The sequence below is a fragment of the Yarrowia lipolytica genome, chromosome 1C (genome assembly GCF_001761485.1).
Source record: "Yarrowia lipolytica chromosome 1C, complete sequence".
Taxonomy (NCBI): domain Eukaryota; kingdom Fungi; phylum Ascomycota; class Dipodascomycetes; order Dipodascales; genus Yarrowia; species Yarrowia lipolytica.
The window spans coordinates 504,031-526,256 of record NC_090772.1 but is presented as its reverse complement, the minus strand read 5'-3'; the positions used below and the strand labels follow the sequence as shown (position 1 = coordinate 526,256).

Sequence of the window (22,226 nt, the reverse complement as noted above, 5' to 3'; positions counted from 1 at the left end):
TGTTTTGTGTGTCGTCGCCAGACGTTGAAGTGCGTCGTGCAGAAAAAAGACAATTTGAAACTCTACCCACTGGCATGCACGTCCACAGGTTGTGACGTGGCGACGCAAATATCGTCATAGTGCCATAGGAGGGCATATATATATAGCGTGGCTTTAGGACAAGTTGGTCTCTGTAGCTACCTTCTTTTTGTGGCCTCGCATATATAAACCGTCGCCCCTTAATCTACTGCGCTTCTCGTCTCCACCACGCTACTATATGTCAGAGTGGGAGAAAATCCGCACCAAGAGTGGTGGGAGAAGCGCCAAAAACGAAAAGTGTGGGTGGAAAAAAAAAGATCAATACAAAGTCAAATGCGATAAAAAATATGGCTCCCATTCCACTGCCCAGATAAAGGGGCCGTGGCGTACTAAACGGGGGCATATCGATTGCGAATAACTCGTGTTCGACTCACTCGACTCGACGGAGCTTTTTTTGCCTTCAATACAACGCCCATATATATTCTCCATAGCGTAGCATGTTGCGCCCTCCTCTTGTCCCCTATATTTGCTTCACCTATCACAAGAGAGTTAATGTGCAGAGCTAAAGGGTGAGGTGAATAATGCACGAATGAGCCGTGCCTGGAACGCGGTATACGGTGCAACAGCTTCTGGTACTGTACCGGTAATTACAATCGATGGATACAGGTACTATGGACACTTCCCTCTCGTCATGTGACCGTGCTGCGTCTTTCCGTCGCTCATTAGTGTCCATCATGCAAATCTCCCTTTCCTAAACTGCTCCTAGGTTTTCAGCCATGGCCATCTTCAGGCGTACAGTGCTGTACTGGTACCTGACAGTCATGTGATGTGCGCATGGAAGGACTGACGGACTACTTGGCGGGCCAAGAAGCGCGTTTTCTGTGTTCGTTTTGGGCAATCCACAATTGTGGAATGGCTTGTGTACGCGTGTATATTATGTGACCATCAAAAATTTCCGACTTTTCACACCCACTCTTTCTCCTCTGTTCTCCCTATATCTCTTCTATTTACCTCATGTAAATGGCTGTTATTGTGCCCGTGAAGCCTATTTGGACTAGAGTTGACTCATATACATCGACTTGTAAAATACCACTACAAAATCGAACACTGGCCGGATTCGAACACCGCGACCTGCAACCAACCACCTCTAATTATCACCACTATAATACTGCTTCAACAACAATGATCTGCTCGATTTCTGGAGAACCCGCGCAGGAGCCCGTTCTGTCGCCCAAGTCCGGTCACATCTTCGAGCGCCGGCTCATCGAGACATATGTCCAGGAAAACGGCAAAGATCCCATCAATGGAGAAGATCTGATGGTGGAAGATCTGCTAGAGGTTAACACCAACACGCCCACACGACCCAAGCCGCCACAATATACATCCATCCCGTCGCTTCTGCAGGCATTCCAGAACGAATGGGATGCAACCGCCCAAGAAGTGTTTTCGCTGCGCCAGCAGCTGCAAGAAACCAAGACTGAGCTCAGTACCGCTCTCTACAAGCAGGACGCGGCCGTCCGAGTGGTTGCTCGTCTGACCAAGGAGAGAGACGAGGCCCGAAAGGCCCTGGCCGAGCTGTCTGCCAACCTGGAGTAGCATGGGAAGGAGGTTTGTAATATATATGCATTAATTATCATAGAGGTTATGAGGAATGAGGGAGGAAGAAGTAAAGTAGATAGACGATGACACCAACTACAGATACAGTATGGAAAAAAATGACGTGTAAAGATGCTTAATGTATTATGGGACCCAAAATGAAATACTATAGACTCCAGCTACTCAGGTCTCTCGGCCCCCTTTACTGGACAGCACTGAACTTCCGTAATTGAATAGTCTCAACATGAAACGTAAAATAGAGCCCTAAGTACAACAGAAAGTTCAATTGTATACACAATACTGTTATTTCTGACCACCATTTCCGCGTTTTTCCGCCCTTTTTACCCTCAACTACCACATCTCCATCGCCGAAACACAACGGCAACCTGGCCGAGCGGTCTAAGGCGCCAGGTTAAGGTATCACCTTGACATAATATCCTGGTCTCTTCGGAGGCGAGAGTTCGAATCTCTCGGTTGTCAGCAGCGAGTGCTCGCCATGCGAGTACCTTTTTTTTGCCGTGCCATTCTTTGAGGACAGTTACACTGCATCAATACACCCGGTGAGGACACTAACCTTACATATCCCCACAGGCACAGAATACGATACCAGCCTGTACTGCTCTATAATTACACCCCACCAGCTGAAGTGCAAGTGTTCTTGTACTCGTACATCAAACATAACTTCAGCGCATGGCCTCCGTCATTCATTATTATATAAATACCTTAACGAGCCACACTGGAGGAGGGTTTTCGAATAGGAGGGGGAATCTTGTTGGAGACGGATCTAGAGGATGCCCGAATTGGCGGTGGCTTCTTTTTCTCCTTGGCGTCCTTGTCATCGTCCTTGTCACTGTCTCCTCTCTTGGAAATGTTCAGCTCAGACGGCTTCTCTGGTCGGGGAGGGAAACTAGGCGCTGATCTCACCGTAGGAGACGCCGTAGTGGAAGTGGGCCGAGATGAGGGCTTGGAAAATTCAGACAGGAGATCTGTTCTGGATCCAGTCTCAGAACGGGATCCGAAAGAAGATCCAGGTCGTGAGCCAAAAGCAGATCCAGGTCGTGAGCTCGTAGTCGAACCGGGTCGTGAACTGCTCGTCGAACCGGGTCGGCTCGTCGAGCCGGAGTTGCTACCGTTACTGCTGCCCTCAACGCTCTTAGGGAGCCGTCTCTTCGGACCCTTGGCCCGTCCCTTCGTCATATGAGTCAGCTTCTCGCCCTTGTTCTTGCGCCCAATTTCAGAAGAGTCAATAGTAGCAGCCTTTCTGAGAGAGAAAGAACGCTCAGCACCACGTCCAGAATCATTTGAAGACGCCAGGTTTGGACTCGAAGCATTGGGGCCTCGGGTCAGAGCGTTAGCAAGCGCAGAAGTGAAGTTGGAGGCGTTTCCAGGCTGAGGACGCTCGGGAGACCGTTCAGGAGATCGCTCGGGAGACCGTCTTAGTGATCCATGGGCCATCGTCAGGCGCTCCAGCACCTCGTCCTTCAGCTCTGCATTTTTCGGACCCTCCGTCTTCTGCAGCTTCTTTTGGGCAGCTGTCAGCCGTTCCTGGACCTCATCCTTCAGCTCAGCGTTCTTGGGTCCCTCAGTCTCTCGTAGCTTCTTTTGCGCCACAGTCAGACGCTCTAGAACCTCATCCTTGAGTTCCAGTGACTGGGGACCAGTGGACTCCTTGAGAGAGCCCTTCGCAGACAGCAGATTGTTCTTAACCACGTCAGGAGCCACATAATTCTTCTGTTCACTCTTTCGCAGGCTGTTTTTCAGCTCAGCAAGTCGCTCCTTCTCAGAAGTGCTGGGCTTAAGCGTAGGAGCAGGCTTAGGAGGCTTCAAAGAACCCACACGTGCCAAGTCAGGCAGTGACTCATCCGTGGCAGGCTTGGGAGCGGGCTTCTTATCACTCAACGAGCTTCTGAGAGCCTTGAGACGAGCCAGACGCTCCTCATCTTCATTTCCACGGGGAGAAACGACAGAAGGGGAGCCCAGTTTTGAAGAAGAAACGCTCGGCGAGAGAACCTTGGGGGACAGAATCTTGGGAGACTGCGAATCTTCGGTTCGGCCAAAATCCCGTCCCCGGGGAGTCTCTTCTCGCCCTCTCATGTCTCTATCTCGGCTTCCAAATGGAGACTTGACGGGAGAAGGAGACCGAGAAAGCCGAATGGAGGAGTTACGCTCGGGACTATGGTTCTTCTTGAGCGCAGATTCAAGCCACGAAGACTGCCGTACGGGGGAGAACCGTCGAGAGTCAGAATGTCGAAGAGGAGAGAGCTCAGGAACAGTGTCTGAGTCAGCAAGAGAAGGGGAAGCAGGAGAAGTCACGTCCGCTGCTGGAGACTCAGCTCTAGGACTGGGAGAGGCCGGTTTGGGGCTCTTAGTGAGCTTGCTTTCTCGCAACGACTCTCGAATACTGTCCTTGAGACTCTTTGACGAGGTGGCAGGTTTGGGACGACCAGCAGACGAAGATATATCCCTCTCGGGCTGAATCGAGTCAGATCGAGACAGAGAAGAGGAGGAGGATCGCGAAACAGGAGGAGGGGGTCGGTTTCGAATCTCTGTTTTGTCAGAACGCGACACAGGCTCAGGAGTAGTACTCTCCGAAGTTCTAGTCTCTGACGACCTCGAAACAGGAGGAGGGGGTCGGAACTTCTTGAGCTCCTCCACAGAAATATCTTTCTCTGACTGAATGGAAGACACAGAGTCGGATCGCGACATTTCCTTTTCCTCGTCTCGCTCATCGAAACCAGACTTGGGCTTGGGCGAGTTCCTGGCAGCCATCAACTGTCTGATCTTGTCGACCGAAGGCTTGCTCTTGACCGAAGGAGTAGGTCGTAGATCGTTCTCCTTCTCCTTCTTCTCCGCAGCTCTTCTCTCCTCCTCCTCCTCTTCATCGGCCTCCTTAAGTAGCGCTTCAAACTCGGGGTTGATCTCCACCTCCACGGGCTGTTGGTGTCCAACCTGCTTAAAGTCACGCAGTGTACCGTGTCGTTTCAGGGCTGAATGAATGAAATTGCCTCGAGAAGGAGGAGGCGATCGCGACAGGTTGGGTGAAGATGGCGAATGCGCCAGAGTGGGGGTTCTTCTCAGGTCGGGAGAATGACCCAGGGTAGGTGTTCGAGTCTGACCCAGGGGAGTACTAGATTGGCCCAGGGGGGTTCTCACAGTCGTGGAAGACCGCTTGGGCGTAGTATCGTCCAAATGCAGATTGTGACGCGAGTTACCCAATTCAGCCATACCAGGAAGAGCCCGGGGAGTTCTGCTCTGATGCTGGGGCGACTGCCCTTCTCGGTGGATCGACTGTGTTCTCAAACCGGAGGTAGACGATGACTGAATGATACCTGGAATGGCAATGTCTCTGGGTTTGTCGTCGAGCTTTGTTCGAGGCATATGACCAGCCCCGATTCTGTTCATAGTTGGCGACTGTTTGGCCACGTAGGGAGATGCCTTGTCCGTAGGCAGTGGTGCAAAGGGGTCATCCCGTTCGCCAAATGAATTACCAAACTGCTTGTCGTTCTTGGTCCTGTCGTCCTTATAAGAGGGATTAAGTGTTGCTTTCTCCACCTTCTCCTCCTTGAAAGAAGGCTTCTGCTGGAGTACTGGCTTCTCCACAGGCTTTTCCTCTTTGAAAGAAGGTTTCTGTTTCAGCACCGGCTTCTCTATCTTCTCCTCCTTCTCCTCGGCAATGGAAGCTCGAATGGAGTCCTTCATTCCAATCTTTGTACTTGTACTTCTGTCTCCTGACTTATCTCCGGCAATTGAGGCTCGAATGGAGTCCTTGAGAGCTTTGGAATCAGAAACCTTTCGAGCAGCAGGTTTGGATCGGACCAGGGGTTTGACAGCTTCCTTCTCCTTGAGGTTCTTGCTGCTGTCGCTCTCATCATCCTTCAAATCTCCATATGTCTTTGGAGCTAGTTCTCGTCCTTTACCTGCTCCCACCAAAGCGCTAATGGTATCCTGAACATCTCTTTCCTGCTTGGAAGGTGACGTGGATCGAGATCGTTCGGCCCGCAATCGTCTTCGGCGCTCTTTTCCTTCCTGGATTTCGTTTTCCAGCTTTTGAGCTCGAATCTCGTCTTCTCGGTCACTGGGTTAGTGTCATGTTGCACGGTATTCGTCTCTGTCTGTCGCTTGAATGCACTCACTTCTTCTCGCCGAGCTCGCGGATCCGCTTGAGAAAGTCCGTCACGTCCGTCTCGTCACTCATGCCGAATCAACGTGAGTAAAAAGACCGCTTTTGTGTTGTACCAGTTGGGTTCGTGTCTGATAGTGCAAGAGGGATTAAGTTCGCCAGGTGTTTATTAACGGAGGTCCAGCCAGAAATTGGGACTTTCGGAGATAGGGCGGAAAAAGCGGTTGGAGCCGCGGGTGGATACATGGGATGGTGCAGTGGGTATTTGCGTGCCGGATATATCTTTGGGGGTGCTCACATGACCCATATTCACGTCCCCCACACGTGCTACGCGTCTTCGTCATCTGACCGTCTAGTGTGGTTCTAAACCCTCAATGGGGTTGGTGCTGCTAATTAAAGGAGCAATCATGCGGTCCAGGAGGAGGAGGTTGGGGTGGTTATGAGGTGAGATATTGTGGGGGAATATGGGGTCTTTTGTGGAGTAATTTGGGTGATGATGTCCTGAATTTCGCTCCTTGGAGCTTCTGGGGATTACGCATGCTTTTTTGTGGAATATTTGGGATTTATTAGGATTAATTTGAATTAATATGTTCAAGATACGGCGAAATTATGGAAAAAAATACAGATAAGAACGCTAGAGAAGCAGAGAACAGCTGTGAGAACCTCCATGGCGAATTGATGGTCAAAATTCAAAATTGAATCCGCTTAGTTGAGTGCAAGTACCTGTACTGGTAAGAAGTATGTACAGTATCATAAGAGTCGTTTCAAAGATTAGTAAGGAAGGACCGAAGACCAGAGAATGTGCGATAAACATAGAGCCACAAATAAGCCAATGGATTGAGCTCTTTCGATTGCGCACATCATTGTACAACAACCCGCTACAGAATCGTATCGTACCTACCAGTACTCGTACAGTATGTTCGGAACATGGAGACACCGTTAGCAGGTGATACTGCTCGTAATATTATGTCACAAGGGGTTTTGAAACTGGAAAAGACGCTTGTAGATACATGAAACAGGGGCTGGTATAACTCGGATACTAACTTGGATACTATATGGTAGCCTGGATTATATTTGGTCGGGTAGTTTAGCTGACTAAGTCAGCATACGAACATTCAACTATTTGGTCAAGTAGGATGTCAACAAAATAAGCTTTGTAAAGTATTTTTCCAATACTGCCAAATACCGCTCCAAAATCTTTGCAATTCATCCCTGGACCAGTATATCCACCACAAATAGACCAATTCAGTCAATGACCACACACACAGACATGGTCCCATTGTTCCATCTCCGCCTCAACGCCTGGGGATATAAATAGATTAGCCGTACGTACATAACAAAGCTATATATAGCCTGACCCCACGTTGAGTATGGTTTTGGTTTGGGCTATGACGCAATGACAGAGGGATTATGATAAGAAGGTCATTGATGGTACTGGTGGTGGCTCGAGAAGAATACTGTCCTAAATTAGCGTCGGTATTGGATTTTCTCGATTTTCAGCGACTTTTCAGCGATTTTCCCGAATATTTCTCGAATTAATACTTGTGCCATTTTCTTTAATTTTACCAATATTCACTAAATTACCCTAAATACAACCCAAATTGGCGCCCGCTGACACAGCAATAACCGAAAATATGCCGACACTTCCTACACGCATCAAGCTGCAACGAATCGCCGAGATGCGCGCACCTGTCTCTCTATAATCTCCAAACAATAAACTATCACCTAAACCGTGAGTCTGATGCTGGCGATCGCCATCCACAATGGTCGGCGCGACAACCAAGATGAAGGTTAAGCCGGTCACAAAAAACACGACAACGTAATGGGTAGTGGGGGCGCGCCGTACTAAACAAACCAGAGACGGTCGTGTTTGGGGCTGGGAACTTGGCCCTGCAGATTGGGGCTGAAGCGCAACAGAAAGATATTCTGCGGCTTGTTGTCACGTGCTTCCAATATTATGGATCCCCTGCTGAGAGCTATAATTATCTCCAACTCAAGGGTGCGTGGTGCAGTTGTACGTATTCAGACACTGTCGCATACAGCCATATTGTTGCGGTTCCCTAACCCTGTGCATACATGGAAAATGCAGCCGAGAGGCGGGGCACGTGGCCGGGGGCCGCTAGGCGTGTCCGACGGGGAGCTGGATCGATCGGGTCACGTGTTTTGCCCCTCCCCTGCTCTGTGTTGGTCTGGAATTTCTGACGCATTTTGAGCTCGGTGCATCCCCCCTAAATATTGTCTTTTTCTTAAGCTTCAACTATGAACCAAATATGTGAACCCAAAATGCACCTATGTTGAAGCTTGTGCAAAATACCTGCACCTGGATTTGGGCGTGCTGCTCGACATCCTTGTTTGTTGGTTTTAGTGCGGATTTGTGTCGGTGGACACTCGCTAGCGAGCTCCGTCAGATTTCTCCACGAGCTGCCATAGATTGCGCTCTATATTGGCCTCGAAAGTCCTAAAGCGGACAGGCCACCAGAATCCACCAACCAACCATATAGTCGTGTCCCTTAAAAAAGTATGGAACCTTAGAAACCTTGATGACCAACCTCTTTTTGAAGCCATCTCCAAAAACCGTGCGTCTGCTTTTATAAACCGGCTTCTCTGCACACCTAAGGGCTCTCACACACACTAGCGCCATGGACAAAGCCAAGAGGCAGGTAGCAGCTCCCCCAGCCGCAGCTCCTCCAGCAGCACCACCTGGAGCACCAGCAGCACCCGGAGCACCAGCAGCACCCGGAGCACCCGAAAACAACGTCACGTCGCAAACGACACAAATGGAAACTACCAGTGACGAAACTGGGCCCAGCACGGACCTCAGCTCTGCGCTCAGCACAAACACCAACACAGACACAAACACAAACACTGGACCCTCCACAACATCGTTGCAGTCCCTCACAACATCGGACACAAGCAGCATTCCCACCACGTCGGCCGGCGAGTCGTTTTCGAGCACCTCAGAGACCCCCAGTATATCGTCGTCCAGCGAGATCCCCAGCACGTCGTCCATTGAAACCGCATCGTCGGTAGAGTCCAGTTCTACGGAGGTGTCTTCTACGGTGGAATCAACCACAGAATCGAGTACTGAGTCCTCTCTGCCCCCTACAACTTCGACAGAACCATCTACGACAAGTGAGCCTCCTACGACTTCATCAGAGCCGCCAACAACTAGTTCAGAGCCTCCTACAACAAGTTCCGAGCCTCCGACTAGCAGTTCTGAGCCCCCCACAACCTCCTCAGAACCTTCCACTTCTTCCATTCCTTTTGCATCCTCATCCTCATCTTCGTCTCCACCCTCATCTTCATCTTCATCTTCATCTTCATCATCTTCATCATCTTCATCATCTTCTTCGTCTGCGACTACCTCTTCTTCTTCTATACCCTCTTCCACCACATCGACACAGCCGCGGACCACGTCCCAGCCACCCACAACTACCTCGGAGTCGTCCACGTCGGAATCCCCGTCTCCAACCACCACGTCTACCACTGCAGAAAGCACCACCACGCCGCCGATCTCATGGTCGTCTTCCGGCTCGGTGACCTTCTCCAACGGTGTCCCTGTGACAATGACGCAGACTGTAGACCTGCTGGTGACCAGGACCAACCCTGATGGATCGCTGGTAACAGTGCGCGCCGGATCGCATGACTCTTCTTCCAGTTCAGGAGGAGGCACGTCCACAGGCACCATTGTGGGCTCCGTTGTGGGCTCTGTGGCCGGAGTCGCCGTACTGGCGGTGTTGGTGCTCATGTTCATTACACGCAAGAAGAAGAAGTCACTCATTGACGTGCTCACGGGCCACACCAAGAGCAACAGTGAGCTGGGCGCAGACACGCCGCCCTTCTCAGATTACCACAATGACAACCACTCACCTCCTGAATCGTATTCGGGCTACCGAGGCTGGTCTGCCACTCCTGGTGCGGCCCTTGTGGATGACAACAGCACCGTGCCTCCCAGCTCCTCTGGGGGACCCGGAAGTGCTGCTCTGTCGCGTTCTGCGTCTGGAGTTTACAGATCCGGGTCGCAGAATAGCAATGCCGACTACTCGTATTATCGACAGCCCCGAAATGTTGCTTCTGAGGGCATGACGCAGATTGACTCGCTACCCGAGAACCCACAGTACGATGTGCCGTTCGAGTACGCGCAGAGCATTCCCGAAAGTCCGCCTCGAGGCCGGTTCACTGAACAGGACGACTCGCCCGACGAGGACTTTGATTTTGTGGTGCATCCCTCCGAGTCGCAGACGTCACAGGTGGCGTCCGAGAACTCGCGCAACCTGCCCATCAACTCGCTCATGCATCAGTATGAGCGTGTGCATGGAATTGGGCCCGAGGAGGATGTGCCCATGGACGGTCTTCCCATTCCACTGGGATACTACGAGACAGTTATGGAGGAGGACGAGACGCCTCATCCAGTGTATGCCCAACCCAAGGCTGCTCCTAGCAGGGAGAGTCGGTTTACTGAGACGGGCTCTTTGTAGACGTTTGTATTTTATGCATTATTTATTTAGAACATGCTCACAAGTTGGCTCGTAGCGACTAGAGCCTACGAGCTGTCGTTGTTGCGACTCCTACTGCTTGTACATGCTGGTGTATGAACTTCCTCGGGTAGGGACAATAGGAAGATCAAGCTGTCTGCAAGTACATACTGTACATACGGGTACAAGTAGTTGTAGCACCGACGAAAACACTTCAGGGTCGTTGCACTGGTACAGTAGAGTGAGTTAACACTGTAGACTCCGCCGCAGCTCCAGTGTTCGATACGGCTACAGTCTTACTCTGCTCCACGGCTCCAACTGAATAGTGTGAGACAGTGAGTTAGCTGGCCAGGGATAAGGCTGAAACAATGGTCCCATTGGGGTGAGTCGCGTGGAGCTAGGCTTGGATGGGATTATACAGACTCAGGGTTTCCTGAACGTCTGAAAGGGGCTAGCATACAGTTATTTTAGGGGGCTTCTGGTATGTTGTCTGGGTCGTATAAATCTTTAAGTAATGTGACAAGCAATATTACAAAAAAAAGAAGCATTTGTTAGCGAAGACCCAAGTAAAATGTATACACCTAAAATTCCGCAGGAGTAATGTTAAGCCATTAAGTTTTCTATAATGACATAAACACCCTTGTTTTCGGTGATGGGAAATCGGATCGGGTTGAAATTTGAAATGGGGGTAGATTTTGGTGGTATGACCTTTCAGTACGAGTTTCCCGCAACTGGGTTCACTATTGAGTCTTTTAGAGACCCCTTGATGAACTCCAACTTTGTATATACCGCAGCAGGCTATCACCGCAGGGAGTGGGGGCGGCAGAATGAGCTCCGTAGGTGCTAATTAATGCACGCGGCAAGGGGCACAGGCACATGGATGTAATGCCTGGCGGAGGTGTGCTGGAGGAGGTGTGCAGGCCGAGGCGGACCCGTGCGTCTTGTACGATGGCTGTGCTGAGCTTTGAGATATCATTGGAGGAGAGCGTGGGCTAGAAGTTCAAGAAGTTGCCATATCGAGATAAGAATTACATGGGTGGATTCAGCACAGCTCAGAGAATCCATCAATGTATTTCTTGTCGTTTGTTTATCTCCATTTGCCTGATTTGAAGCACTGTGTTGTAAATGAGGAGAGAATAATGTATACACAACGGTACAACTCATTAAATACCCGCTGGAATCGAGTGATTTCAACTCGGATAATCTGGACCACCAAATATGAACAAAATGATCTACTTACAAACTACAAGTAGTCTGTCAAATGCGCGAAACACCGAAACACCGTGGAATTTGTATTCTTACGCCTTAGCACAAACCCGTGAACAGAACTCTCCAACTCGGCCGAACCCGGGTCGATTGGAACCAAGGTAGCTCGGGTCTATTAATTGAGCGAAGGAGAACAATTATCCCCATACAAAAATGCCTAAAAAATGGCTGTAACCATCTTAACAGACACCCAAATCTTGACAGTGTTTCAGCCCTAATTCCAACATCGTCGGATTGGGTTAGGGTGCTAATGTTCCACCTAATTCGACATCGTGACCTGGGATGTTTTACAAGAACCATTTGGAGAATAAAGGATCACCCAAATACAGGATTAATAGTTCGGAAGAAAATAAAAGGTACCATCTTACTCAGCTGGTCCACTTTGGTCAACAAGAGTCTCCTCTTCTACAGCAGTCAAAAGTTCAGGTTAGATGATACCTAACGAGATATCTGTTCCATACTTGTTCCATACTTGTACGAGTAAGTCCGTTCTCTAAGCTCTTTTGCGTTGTTGGGTATCTCGAAACTGAGCTGGAATATACTGTTTCAATACTGTTTTGATATCGTTACTTGTACTGGGTACCCAAGCTTCAGTTGTAGACGCTTCATCCACCACCTGCTGCACCGTCTGTAGACACAACTGGTGTGCTGTCAAACAAGCAGATTACCTCCTGACTCTGAAGATACAGACACAGACATAAACACAGACGCAGTATCTACAGTACTTGCACTGCTCTTATATAACCCGGTCTAGTTCACTTGTATGCTGATGCGGAGTACAATACATTCAGTCTAGGTGTACTGGTAGTAGTCGTACTCATACGCACCGGCACCAGTGCTCATTCCGCTAAAGTGCACTCATTCTTGCTCCCAGATATCATTTCTACTACGCTCACATTCACAAAAGCCGACGCTACGGATTTGGCTTATGTTGAGGGTCTCACATCCTATCAATACATATTTTTTTCAGCTATAAAATAACTAATTTACTCGGCAGCAGTTCGGGTGAAAGTGTACTGCTTGGAGTGCTTGACAACGGGCTTGATGATACCCTTGGCCTCGAGATCTCGGAGAGCAACTCGGGCGAGAGAACCTCCAATCTTGAGTCGGTCAACAAGCACGGAGACAGAGACGAGCTTGAAGGTAGCAGCCTCCTTGAAGATTCGGTCGTACAGGGGCTGGTCAAGGATAACGTGGTGCTGAGCCTTATCCTTCATCTTCTGGGCGGACCACTTCTTCTTTCGGGTCTTTCCTCCGGCCATGGCGGCGGCGGCCTTAGCGGCCTTGGTCTGCTGCACTTTAGGGGGCACTGGGTTAGTCTCAGTTACGAGGAGCGTAGCACGAGTTATTGAACACCGGCTGAAGAATGAATGTCGTCTTGGAACGAATGACATTGAACGTCGCAACACAGAAAAACAAAAAACACAAACACACAGACTTGGTTGATCCACTCTTATTCTCCATCACGTCCAACTGAGTCCCTCTTGCCCTCCTATCATTGGATCAATATCACGAGTAGTCGTGTGTGTGTTTCAAAGTCGTCGTGTGAGCCCATCTATCTGTGAATGCCGTATGTCGTTTCGTGGTCAAGTTCACGCAATTCCATCCTGGTCGTTCGCCTTGTCGTCTTTTTGTGTCGCTGTCGAATACTCACTTTTTGCTTATATTTTCCTCTGTGGTGTCAAGAGAGAAAGATTCTACAGGGACAAAATTTTCGGTATCAAAATGGAGAGCCAGTTGGGAGGTTGCACACGTGATTTCCCGATTGGGAAAAGACAGTCCCGACTCAAGTCAGAATTGAGTCTGTCACGTGCTGGGAGGTTAGGAAGTGGAAACTTTAATTCGAAATCCAAGAGGGTCATAATCTGTCAATAAAAATATCGGCAGGAAAATAGAGGGATCTATAAAAATAAGTGACTAATAAAATAATGTCTATGAGCTGTCTTAAGATACAATTGATTATATCCGAATATAGAAAACGCAGCGTTATCATATTTTAAAGTTTATATGAACTTTATATATGAACTTTATATATTCAATGAAGGTGACCTCGCTAGGAATCGAACACATAAGCACCCAAGTTGAGGCTGCTGAGACGAGGTTAGGGGAGGCTCGAAACAGACAGAAATAAATATTATACCAAACATACATGGAAAGTCTTATCGAGAGTCATTTGTTTTCGAATCACCACCACAATGTCCTTCCAAAACAAACGAGGAGCTCTCAATCAAATCACCAAGGACGACTTTGAGGGCGGCGAAGGATACAGTCGAGACGAGCCCGTGGAGGAGGCTCGAACAGCTGACGCCGCTACAATGTCCAAGAGAAAGGTCTTGCCCTTGCCCAAGAGACGAGGCAACGGAAGCAGTGGATCTACTCCTAAGGCTTCCAATGGCTTTTCTGGACTGTCCAGCTTCGGTTCTGGAGCTTCTCCTGCGCCCCAGATGTCGTTCTCTTCTCCTAGCACTACCGGGGGGTTTACCAATACCAACACTACCAACAATGATTCAACATCAGATACTACATTGAAGCGTATTGCAATGAACGAGAAGTTCGTGGACACTATTTTCGCCAAGGTACGGGAGAATGCCGCAGTTGATTTGTCTGATGTCGTGAGCAAGTATCTCGAGTACTCTAAGACACTTGGAGGTGACCATGCAAACGTTGCTAACAGCACTACCAGCACCACCAGCACAATTTCTGCGCCTGTTACTACAGCCACACCGACTCCTGCTTCTGCCGACAAGCCCAAATCGTCGCTTTTCTCGTTTGGAGCTACTAAGAACTTTTCCGCTGCCAACACAGACACTGAGAAAAAGGACACTACCTCCACCAGCACTTTTACATCATCACCCTCCTTCAACTTTGGAGCTGGGGCAGCCGCAAAGCCCGCAGTGTCGAAACCATTCTCTTTCGGTACATCTAGTGATACCAAGGAGGATAAGCCTGCTGTAACTACTCCCTCTTTTGGTTTCCCTAAGGCTGACACTACTAAGGAGACAGACGCCAAGGACACCACCACTGCTGCCAAGCCCTTTACATTTGGATCTTCTACTCCTTCTGGACCTTCTTTCAGTTTTAACAAGTCTGGAGCTGATGTTGCCAAAGAGAAGACTGCTCCTTCTTTTTCGTTCACAGCTAAGAAGCCCGAAGAAAAGAAGGAAGAGAAGAAGCCTGAGCCCGTTTCTGTGGACTCCGATTCCGACTCTGACGACGATGCCATTGACATCACCAAGGGCCCCAGTTTTACTTTAGCTGCACCTCCCACTACCACAAACTCTGCTTTCTCTTTCAGCAAGCCTCAGAGCGAGGTGAAGAGCACAGGTCCTTCGTTCACCTTTGATAAGAAGGTTTCCAGCGGTCCTTTCAATTTCAAGTCCGAGACCAAGACTGAGGAGAAGAAGGAGGATAAGCCGGAGGAGAAGAAGGAAGACAAGTCCGAAAACAAGAAGGACTTCACCTGGAATCCCTCTCAGGGAGTTGTTTTCGGCAGCAACAAGACCGAAGAGTCTGCCGACAAACCCGCATTTTCGTTTGGAAGTACTTCTTCGGCAAAGCCTTTTACTTTTGGCGCTAAGGCTGATGATGCTGAAGACAAGCCCAAGCCTGCTTTCTCGTTTGGATCTAAGTCCGCCGAGTCATCTGACAAGCCTGCCTTCTCATTCGGAGCCAAGCCCGCTGAGTCAGCCTCTTCGGACAAGCCTTCTTTCTCTTTCGGCACCCCTGCATTTGGTGCTAAGACTGAGTCTTCCTCTGACAAGCCTGCATTCGGTGTTTCTTCCGGTAACCTGTTCAAGGGTGATACCAAGGGGGAGACTAAGCCTGCTGCTGCTTCTTCCACCGAGTCCGGTGAACCAGATGACACCCCCAAGACCGTCACAGACTCGGATGACCTGTCAGGACAAGGACCAGGTGAGGAGAACGAAGACAATGTCGCCGAGTACCGAACCAAGCTGTACAAGCTGGATGACGGAAAGTGGGACGTGTGTGGAGTGGGTCAGCTGAGAGTGCTGGTGGACAAGGACACAAAGAAGGCCCGAATTTTGATGCGAGCAGAACAGAGTGGACGAGTGCTTCTCAACTGTGTGGTTCGAAAGGAGTTGACGTACTCGACGACAAAGTCGAACGTGAACATTGTCGATTTCGACGCGGACTCGAAGCCAATCAAGTACATGGCCCGAATTAAGACTGCTCCTGAAGCTGAGCAGTTGTCAGCTAAGATTGAGGAGGTGAAGTAAGGAGAGGGGTTGACATGAGGTGATGTAATTGAATACGTTGTAACATATCCCATGATTAGTAAATGCATGGAGGAGGGTATAGAGGGTGCTCGTGGCATACAACTGGGACCGGCACAAATAGGTGTGTCCATTCTGTATATATCTTAGTGTTTACAACATCCATTACACTTTAGTGCCCTCTCTCACTCTCTGCAAGGAGATAAGGAGTAAATCCAAGGGGGATCGTATGGAATTTCGACGAGTATCGTGATTTTCCTTCGAGTCAACAAAAATCCCAACTAAATTTAAGTGTTGTTAACAACCTAAGTAATAGATCTTCTACAGGCCACACTCAGTTCCACAATAGCAAGAGAAGAACAAGCCATTATACTCGAACAAGAATGATAGCGATTGAATCCAATGCTACTGTACGTACTGTACTCCGATAACTTCAGCCTGTCATTCTTCCATCAAATTCTTCACTACATACAACGCCAATTCATATGTTACATCCAAACTAATGGCACAACGTCGTCATACTTATAGGCGAACATAATCACATCATACTTTTAGAGAGAAGAGAACAAAATAGAAAGGCAACATGGGGATATTATGACATCAATCAACTCCTCCAGAGGAGCTGATCAAGACTATATAATTTTGATCCCTCTATTCTCTCTACAAATCCCTCTACACTCCCCCCCCTTTTTCTTCCCCTCATGTATGATCTCAACGGCAATACCATAACATAATAGCTGAGGTTACAACCAGTACGTAGCAGCTAACACCGCGACGATATAAGAGGCCACAGACACCCGAAATGAATGTTTTTTTTTTTTGCACCCCTTCAGTAACAGCACGTGCCCACACGACACCTCACGTGACCCATTTGCACCCCCTTGCACCTCGCCACCGCCACCATGCAGTCCAACCTAGATCTGCTATCGCCGATAATCTCTCTCCACTACAACCACCTCAGCATGGACGAAACACAAGAATTGCAGCTGGTCAACGCGGTGGATCTGCGGATCACAATGGCCAAAGAGGACAAACTGGGCGAGACGATCGGCGTCTATCTGGTGCCTCTGTTGACCAAGCTGGCGTCCAAAAACGTGTCAGTGCGACAAAAGGTGGTTGAAATGTGCCAGCATATCAACACGCGAATCAAGAACACGACATTCAAGTTGCCTGTCGACGCCTTGGTCAAACAGTTTGTCGAGAGTGACAGTGAACTTATCAGAAATTTCGATCTCATGTACATTGAAATGGGTATTGCCAGAATGGGTGATGATGTGAGTATTGTGGGGCGATAACTCCTTCAAAGGGTTAACAACCCGCTGCTATTTATGGGCTACAGACAGTTTGCGGACCCCATAATGATACAGACAGGTGGTGGTTCCACAACTCAATTGTGTGCCACACTGACATCAATGTCTGATCTGATATATGATACGATGGTGAAACAACAGATGTCTAGTTTAAATGTGATCTTGAAGATCCATGAAATCTAACGGAATGAATGCGTTAAAGCTAGGGTTTCCTAATACTATCCAAGCAACATGGCTTTCAGACCATGTCACTATCTGCAGCTATGATCTTTAGCAACACTTCCAGATACAACCTGCTCTTGTCTTTCATCCTCTACGGCCACTCATTACCGTTACTAACCCAGAAATCTACCCTCATCATTCCCCTTATCTCCTCAATTTCCACCCTCTCCTACAACCACTCCAAAGCGGTCTTCCGCATCCTACTTAAACTCCTCCCCTTCATGACCTACCCTCCCCGAGGATCCACTGAAGCAGACAAGTTTCGTGAAACCCTTGACGTCAACGACAACGACATTGCGTACCTCGCTCTTCGCTTCACAGACGTGTTCAATTTCTCTGCCACCAAGAGAACCGGAATGACCATCAGAGAATACGAGTTTCTGTCAGCCGAAGAATGCACCACTGCCGTCAAGAGTCACCTGCTCAAATTCATTAGTGCGTTGTTTACAGACACAGAGTCGTACATTCCTCTGTTGTGTGCGTCTACAGACGGCAGTTCAGCCATTGGAGAGCCAGCTAACGACGCCTGGAAGAAACTCCAGGTAGATTTGGAGTCCGAGATGCTTACTAACCAGCTCTATCAGCTTCTCCTCGGGTACAATGGATCTTCCCCTGTGAAGCAAACGACTCAGGCAAAGATTCTCGCGGCTCTGTGTCATTCGGTGCATGCTGCCAACGTCGATGACGCCTTCAGAGCCATCCAGTACTTCACCCAGACTGATTTCTACTCTCGAGCTGCAATCATCCAGTTTGTTAATTGGATTGTGAAGCATTCCAATGAAGAGCTGTTTTTGCGCCACTCTGGAGACCTTCTCGAGCGTGTTACTCACCTTGGAAACGATGCCAAGACCGCCGAGTCAGCACAGGAGCTCATGGGCGGTATCCTGCGTCGAGACTCTCGTCTGCTGAGTAACATTTCTCACGTGACGTTCCTATTTGACCGGAAAGCAGGTGACTCTTTGTCAGAGCTCATCAATCCGCTGGCAAAGTACCCCGAGACAGCTGAGAAACTGATTCCCCACCTGTCTCGGTACATCAGCCACCAGGCGACTCAATTTATGGCTGCTAAGTACGCAACTCGAGTCTTCCCCTATTCAAGCGCTCATGCGCGCTTCCTTTGTCTTGTTGGCCTTACTTTTGGCCGGACAGACATGCTTGAGGAGTGTAATCGGGGACTGAACCCTTACTGGATGCGAGCTGTTAATGTTCCATACATCACCAGCCATGATTCGCTCGACGTGATCAAGGGAACTTCGGATTCGGACATTTTCCAGTTTCCCGATGTGTTTGAGTTATGTAAACTGATCCACGAGTCGAAATTTGATCTCAAAAAGGCCGCAGAGTGGATGTTTCCCTACCTGGTTCGGTTAACTGTGGCTACAGCTATCCAGGGTCATGACACTGTTTGTGTGGTTGATGAACAGTGGGAAACACGTGTGGATGAAGCTCTGAAGAGTGATGATCACGTGAGAAAGCTCGTTATTGAGTATCTGAGCAAGACCGACATTTCTCCTATTCTAGATATCATTTCCACTCATCAGACCTTCTCCACTCTTCCTGAAGTGTCACTGGAGCTCTACTATTCCCTGGTTTCTCTGTCTACCAAGTCATACAATGTCTTTGATGCCAACAACAGCGTGGTTCAGCTTGCTCTGACCTCTCCCTACTACAAGATTCAGTCCCACGCTGCTCGTGTGATTGGCCTGGAGCAGAGCGAAGAGGTGGCTCATAATCTAATTGCTCAGTGTTTCAACCACGTGCCAAAGAACGTTGATGGACCCATTCTCGTTTTTTCCAACCTGGTTTCTTTCCTGTCTGAGTCAGACATCTCCTCCGCGCTGGAGATTTGTTCCACTCATATCGATATGGAGTCCGTTCAGACTTTCTTGAGTGAGATGAAACTGCACAGAATCTCTCTCGACAACTGGAGCCGTCTCGATGATGTCAAAAAGAAGACTCTGGTCAAGCCCACCGAGCATTCTGTGCTTGCATTTGCTTATCTCAACTTGGACAGTCCTGATTTTGAGTCCAATGTTGATAAGATCTTTGCCATTGAGTCAAAGCAGATGGATTTTGCCTTCTTCACCGGTGAGGCACTTTGTGTGCTTGCTGCTGGGTGGGAGACTAAGTTCGTCAAGCGAAAGATGTGGAAGATTGCAGATAAGCTGCCTGTGAGTTCCCTGGCAGAGGAGCGAGTGAGCCAGCTGACTACCAGACTGATCAACATGGCAAAGACGGTGACCAAGCCTTCTCTGCGGAAGAGTACCGCCATATGGCTTCTTTCTGTGGTCCAGTACTGTGGTCATATGATCCATGCCCTTCTTCCTCAGTTGCAGCTTGCTTTCATGCGATTTTTGCCTGAAAAAGACGACATTGTCCAGGAGGCTGCTTCCCGAGGATTGTCTCTTGTTTTCGAGCAGGGAGACTCTCGATTGCAGAAGGATCTGGTTGAGAATCTTGTCTCCTCATTCGTCACCGATAAGTCGTCTCACAACCAAAAGGTGCATCAAGAAACCGAACTTTTCGAGCCTGGAGTTCTCAATACCAACGACGGATCGATTTCCACTTACAAGGATATTCTTTCGCTTGCTTCTGAAGTCGGAGATCCCTCTCTCGTGTACCGATTCATGTCTCTGGCTAATCACGCGTCTCTCTGGTCCTCCAGAAAGGGCATTGCGTTTGGTCTGGGTAACATCTTTGCCAAGGCTTCGCTCGAACAGCAGCTGGCCGACAACCCTGCTCTTGGAAACACTCTCATTCCCAAATTGTACCGGTACAAGTTTGATCCTAGTACTGGACAAGTCATGGCCAACATTTGGAAGATGTTGATTGGCGAGTCTTCCACTAAGACGGTGAATTCCCATTTCGAGAGCATCCTCAAGGAGCTGCTCTCTTCCATTTCTTCCAAGGAGTGGCGAGTTCGACAGGCTTCTTCGGCTGCTCTTTTGGACCTACTTCAGGGTAGACCCATCTCTCAGTATCTCGATCATTTGTCCGAAATATGGACAGCTTGTTTCCGAGTCGTTGACGATATCAAAGAGAGTGTTAGAACTGCCGGTCTTGGTCTCACACGTGGCCTGACTACTGCTCTTGTTCGGTCTCTGGAAAGTGACTCCATTTCAGACGCTACTGCAAAGCAGGTGCTGGACCAGATTATTCCTTTCCTGCTCGGAAACTCCGGTCTGCAATCGTCAGCTGAAGAGGTCCAGCATTTCTCTCTGGATGTGTTGCTTCAGCTGATCAAGAAGGGCGGTTCTAGACTGAAGCCTTTTATTCCAGATCTTCTCTCCGAGTTTGTAGAGTTGTTATCCACCCTCGAACCGCAGGCAATGAACTACATTGCTCTAAACGCCGACAAATATGGAACGACTGCCAACGACATTGACTCGTCGCGCCTGGCTGCTGTGCGTCACTCCCCCATGATGGACTCCATTGAGGAGATTATCGACCTCTGTGACGCCGATCTGATGAAGAAGATTGTTCCTAAGCTGACTCTGTCAATAAGAAAATCGGTTGGGTTGCCCTCCAAGGTTGCTGGTTCGCGAATCATTGTTACCTTGACTATTAGAAAGACCCAGCTGTTCAAACCCTACGCTGGTCCACTTCTCGTCAAGTCAGCCATTCCCAGCATTTACGATCGAAACGAGACTGTGTCCAGATCGTACCTTGCTGCCTGTGGCTACCTGTGTCGTTTGGCGGACGACGAATCCGTTCTGAGCTACATTACTGAGTTGCAGAACCTGTACTTTGGAGAAATCCAAAAAGGTACTCTTGAACGAGCTCGAATCTCAGCTGCTATTGGAGTGAAGGAGATCGCTGCTCATGCCGCTGACAAGTTTGACTCGTTGTCAGCCTCCTTGTTGCCCCTCATATTTGTAGGCAAACACGATTCAGATCCTGCTGTCCAGGATGTGTTTACCAACATTTGGAATAACAACACTGGAGGCAAAGGGGCCATTTCTCTGCACATTAAGGAGATTATCGCTCTGGTTTCGCCCCATTTGTCTTCTCAGCAGTGGAACATCAAACAGATTGCTGCTACTTCCATTGCAGATGCTTGCAATTCTGTGGGTAAAAACGTTCTGAATGATGAGCTCTTCGAGGTGATGATCTCTGCTTGCCAGGGTAAGAGCTGGACTGGGAAAGAGGCTGTGTTTGACGCTCTTGTCTCTCTGGCCATCAAGTTCAACCTCCACGATGCCGTTGTTGATAAGGTGGTGACCACTGAAATCAAGCGAAAGAACCGAGAGTACCAGATTCTTGCGCTCAAGTCTGCGTCTAGGTATCTCGGCCACTTCCCATCGAAGCAGCTGTTTGATATTTTCTCTGACATTTGTTCTCTTTACCTCCTCTCCAAGTCGGACTTAGAAGACGTGGATATGGATTCTGATGATGAGGAGGAGCTCCTTAAATCCCAGAGTGAGGACAGAAGAAACGCCATTCTGGGCACTGCTATCAGAGCTCTGTCGATTGAGAGCACCGACGAGGACGTTTCTTTCCTGTCATCCTACTTTTCTCAGGTTTCCGAGTGGATCCAGCTTGCTTTGACTCCTCCCAAGAATCTGAACAAGCTGGCCACTAAGAAGTCTGTAGATCCTACATGGAAGACAAAGTTGTGTATTTCGCAGGCTCTGTATTCCGTTGTTATTGGTTTCTTCGGCCAGGAGAAGCCTGCTGGGTTTGAGAAGCAGTTCCTGGAGATTTGGACCCTGGTTGCTGATACTTGTTTGCTGACTACTAATTTGGACAAAACCAAGGTGGAGGTGTGTAAACTTGGGCAGGCTGTTTTGAACTCGAAGATGAGTGATGCAAGTAAGGAGAAGGTGAGAGAGGTGCTGGTATTGGCGGAGGAGCATGAGCAGTCGTTGATTGTCAAGGCTGAGCTCGGGAGAGTTCTGAAGAGCATCTGAACGAGGAAATCCGACCCTGTTGGTGATGTCAAATTAAATTGATTGCATCAGATGTATTATGATTAGATAGAATA

General features: G+C 48.9%; 6 protein-coding genes and 1 non-coding gene across 7 annotated transcripts; 5 read left to right on the top strand and 2 right to left on the bottom strand.

Moving 5' to 3' along the window:
• Positions 1–1,038: 1,038 nt before the first annotated feature.
• YALI1_C05252g (uncharacterized protein) lies at positions 1,039–1,614 on the top strand (the record flags this gene model as incomplete). The annotated part of the gene is made up of 1 exon (XM_501420.3): positions 1,039–1,614. One exon carries the CDS (start codon positions 1,039–1,041, stop codon positions 1,612–1,614), a length of 576 nt encoding a protein of 191 aa, XP_501420.2.
• A 380-nt stretch (positions 1,615–1,994) lies between these two features.
• YALI1_C05242r lies at positions 1,995–2,094 on the top strand. The gene has a single exon. It is a non-coding gene; the product is annotated as a tRNA-Leu (tRNA).
• A 243-nt stretch (positions 2,095–2,337) lies between these two features.
• Positions 2,338–5,809, bottom strand: YALI1_C05204g (uncharacterized protein; the record flags this gene model as incomplete). Its single annotated transcript, XM_501419.3, has 2 exons — positions 2,338–5,689; positions 5,748–5,809. 2 exons carry the CDS (start codon positions 5,807–5,809, stop codon positions 2,338–2,340), a joined length of 3,414 nt encoding a protein of 1,137 aa, XP_501419.3.
• Positions 5,810–8,373: 2,564 nt separating this feature from the next.
• Positions 8,374–10,212, top strand: YALI1_C05178g (uncharacterized protein; the record flags this gene model as incomplete). The annotated part of the gene is made up of 1 exon (XM_501418.3): positions 8,374–10,212. The coding sequence occupies one exon, from the start codon at positions 8,374–8,376 to the stop codon at positions 10,210–10,212; it is 1,839 nt and encodes a 612-aa protein (XP_501418.3).
• A 2,249-nt stretch (positions 10,213–12,461) lies between these two features.
• On the bottom strand, positions 12,462–12,869 carry YALI1_C05133g (uncharacterized protein; the record flags this gene model as incomplete). Its single annotated transcript, XM_066094143.2, has 1 exon — positions 12,462–12,869. The coding sequence occupies one exon, from the start codon at positions 12,867–12,869 to the stop codon at positions 12,462–12,464; it is 408 nt and encodes a 135-aa protein (XP_065950215.2).
• An 801-nt stretch (positions 12,870–13,670) lies between these two features.
• YALI1_C05125g (uncharacterized protein) lies at positions 13,671–15,713 on the top strand (the record flags this gene model as incomplete). Its single annotated transcript, XM_501416.3, has 1 exon — positions 13,671–15,713. One exon carries the CDS (start codon positions 13,671–13,673, stop codon positions 15,711–15,713), a length of 2,043 nt encoding a protein of 680 aa, XP_501416.3.
• A 959-nt stretch (positions 15,714–16,672) lies between these two features.
• YALI1_C05088g (uncharacterized protein) lies at positions 16,673–22,152 on the top strand (the record flags this gene model as incomplete). Its single annotated transcript, XM_501415.3, has 2 exons — positions 16,673–16,984; positions 17,365–22,152. The coding sequence occupies 2 exons, from the start codon at positions 16,673–16,675 to the stop codon at positions 22,150–22,152; spliced, it is 5,100 nt and encodes a 1,699-aa protein (XP_501415.3).
• Positions 22,153–22,226: the final 74 nt, after the last annotated feature.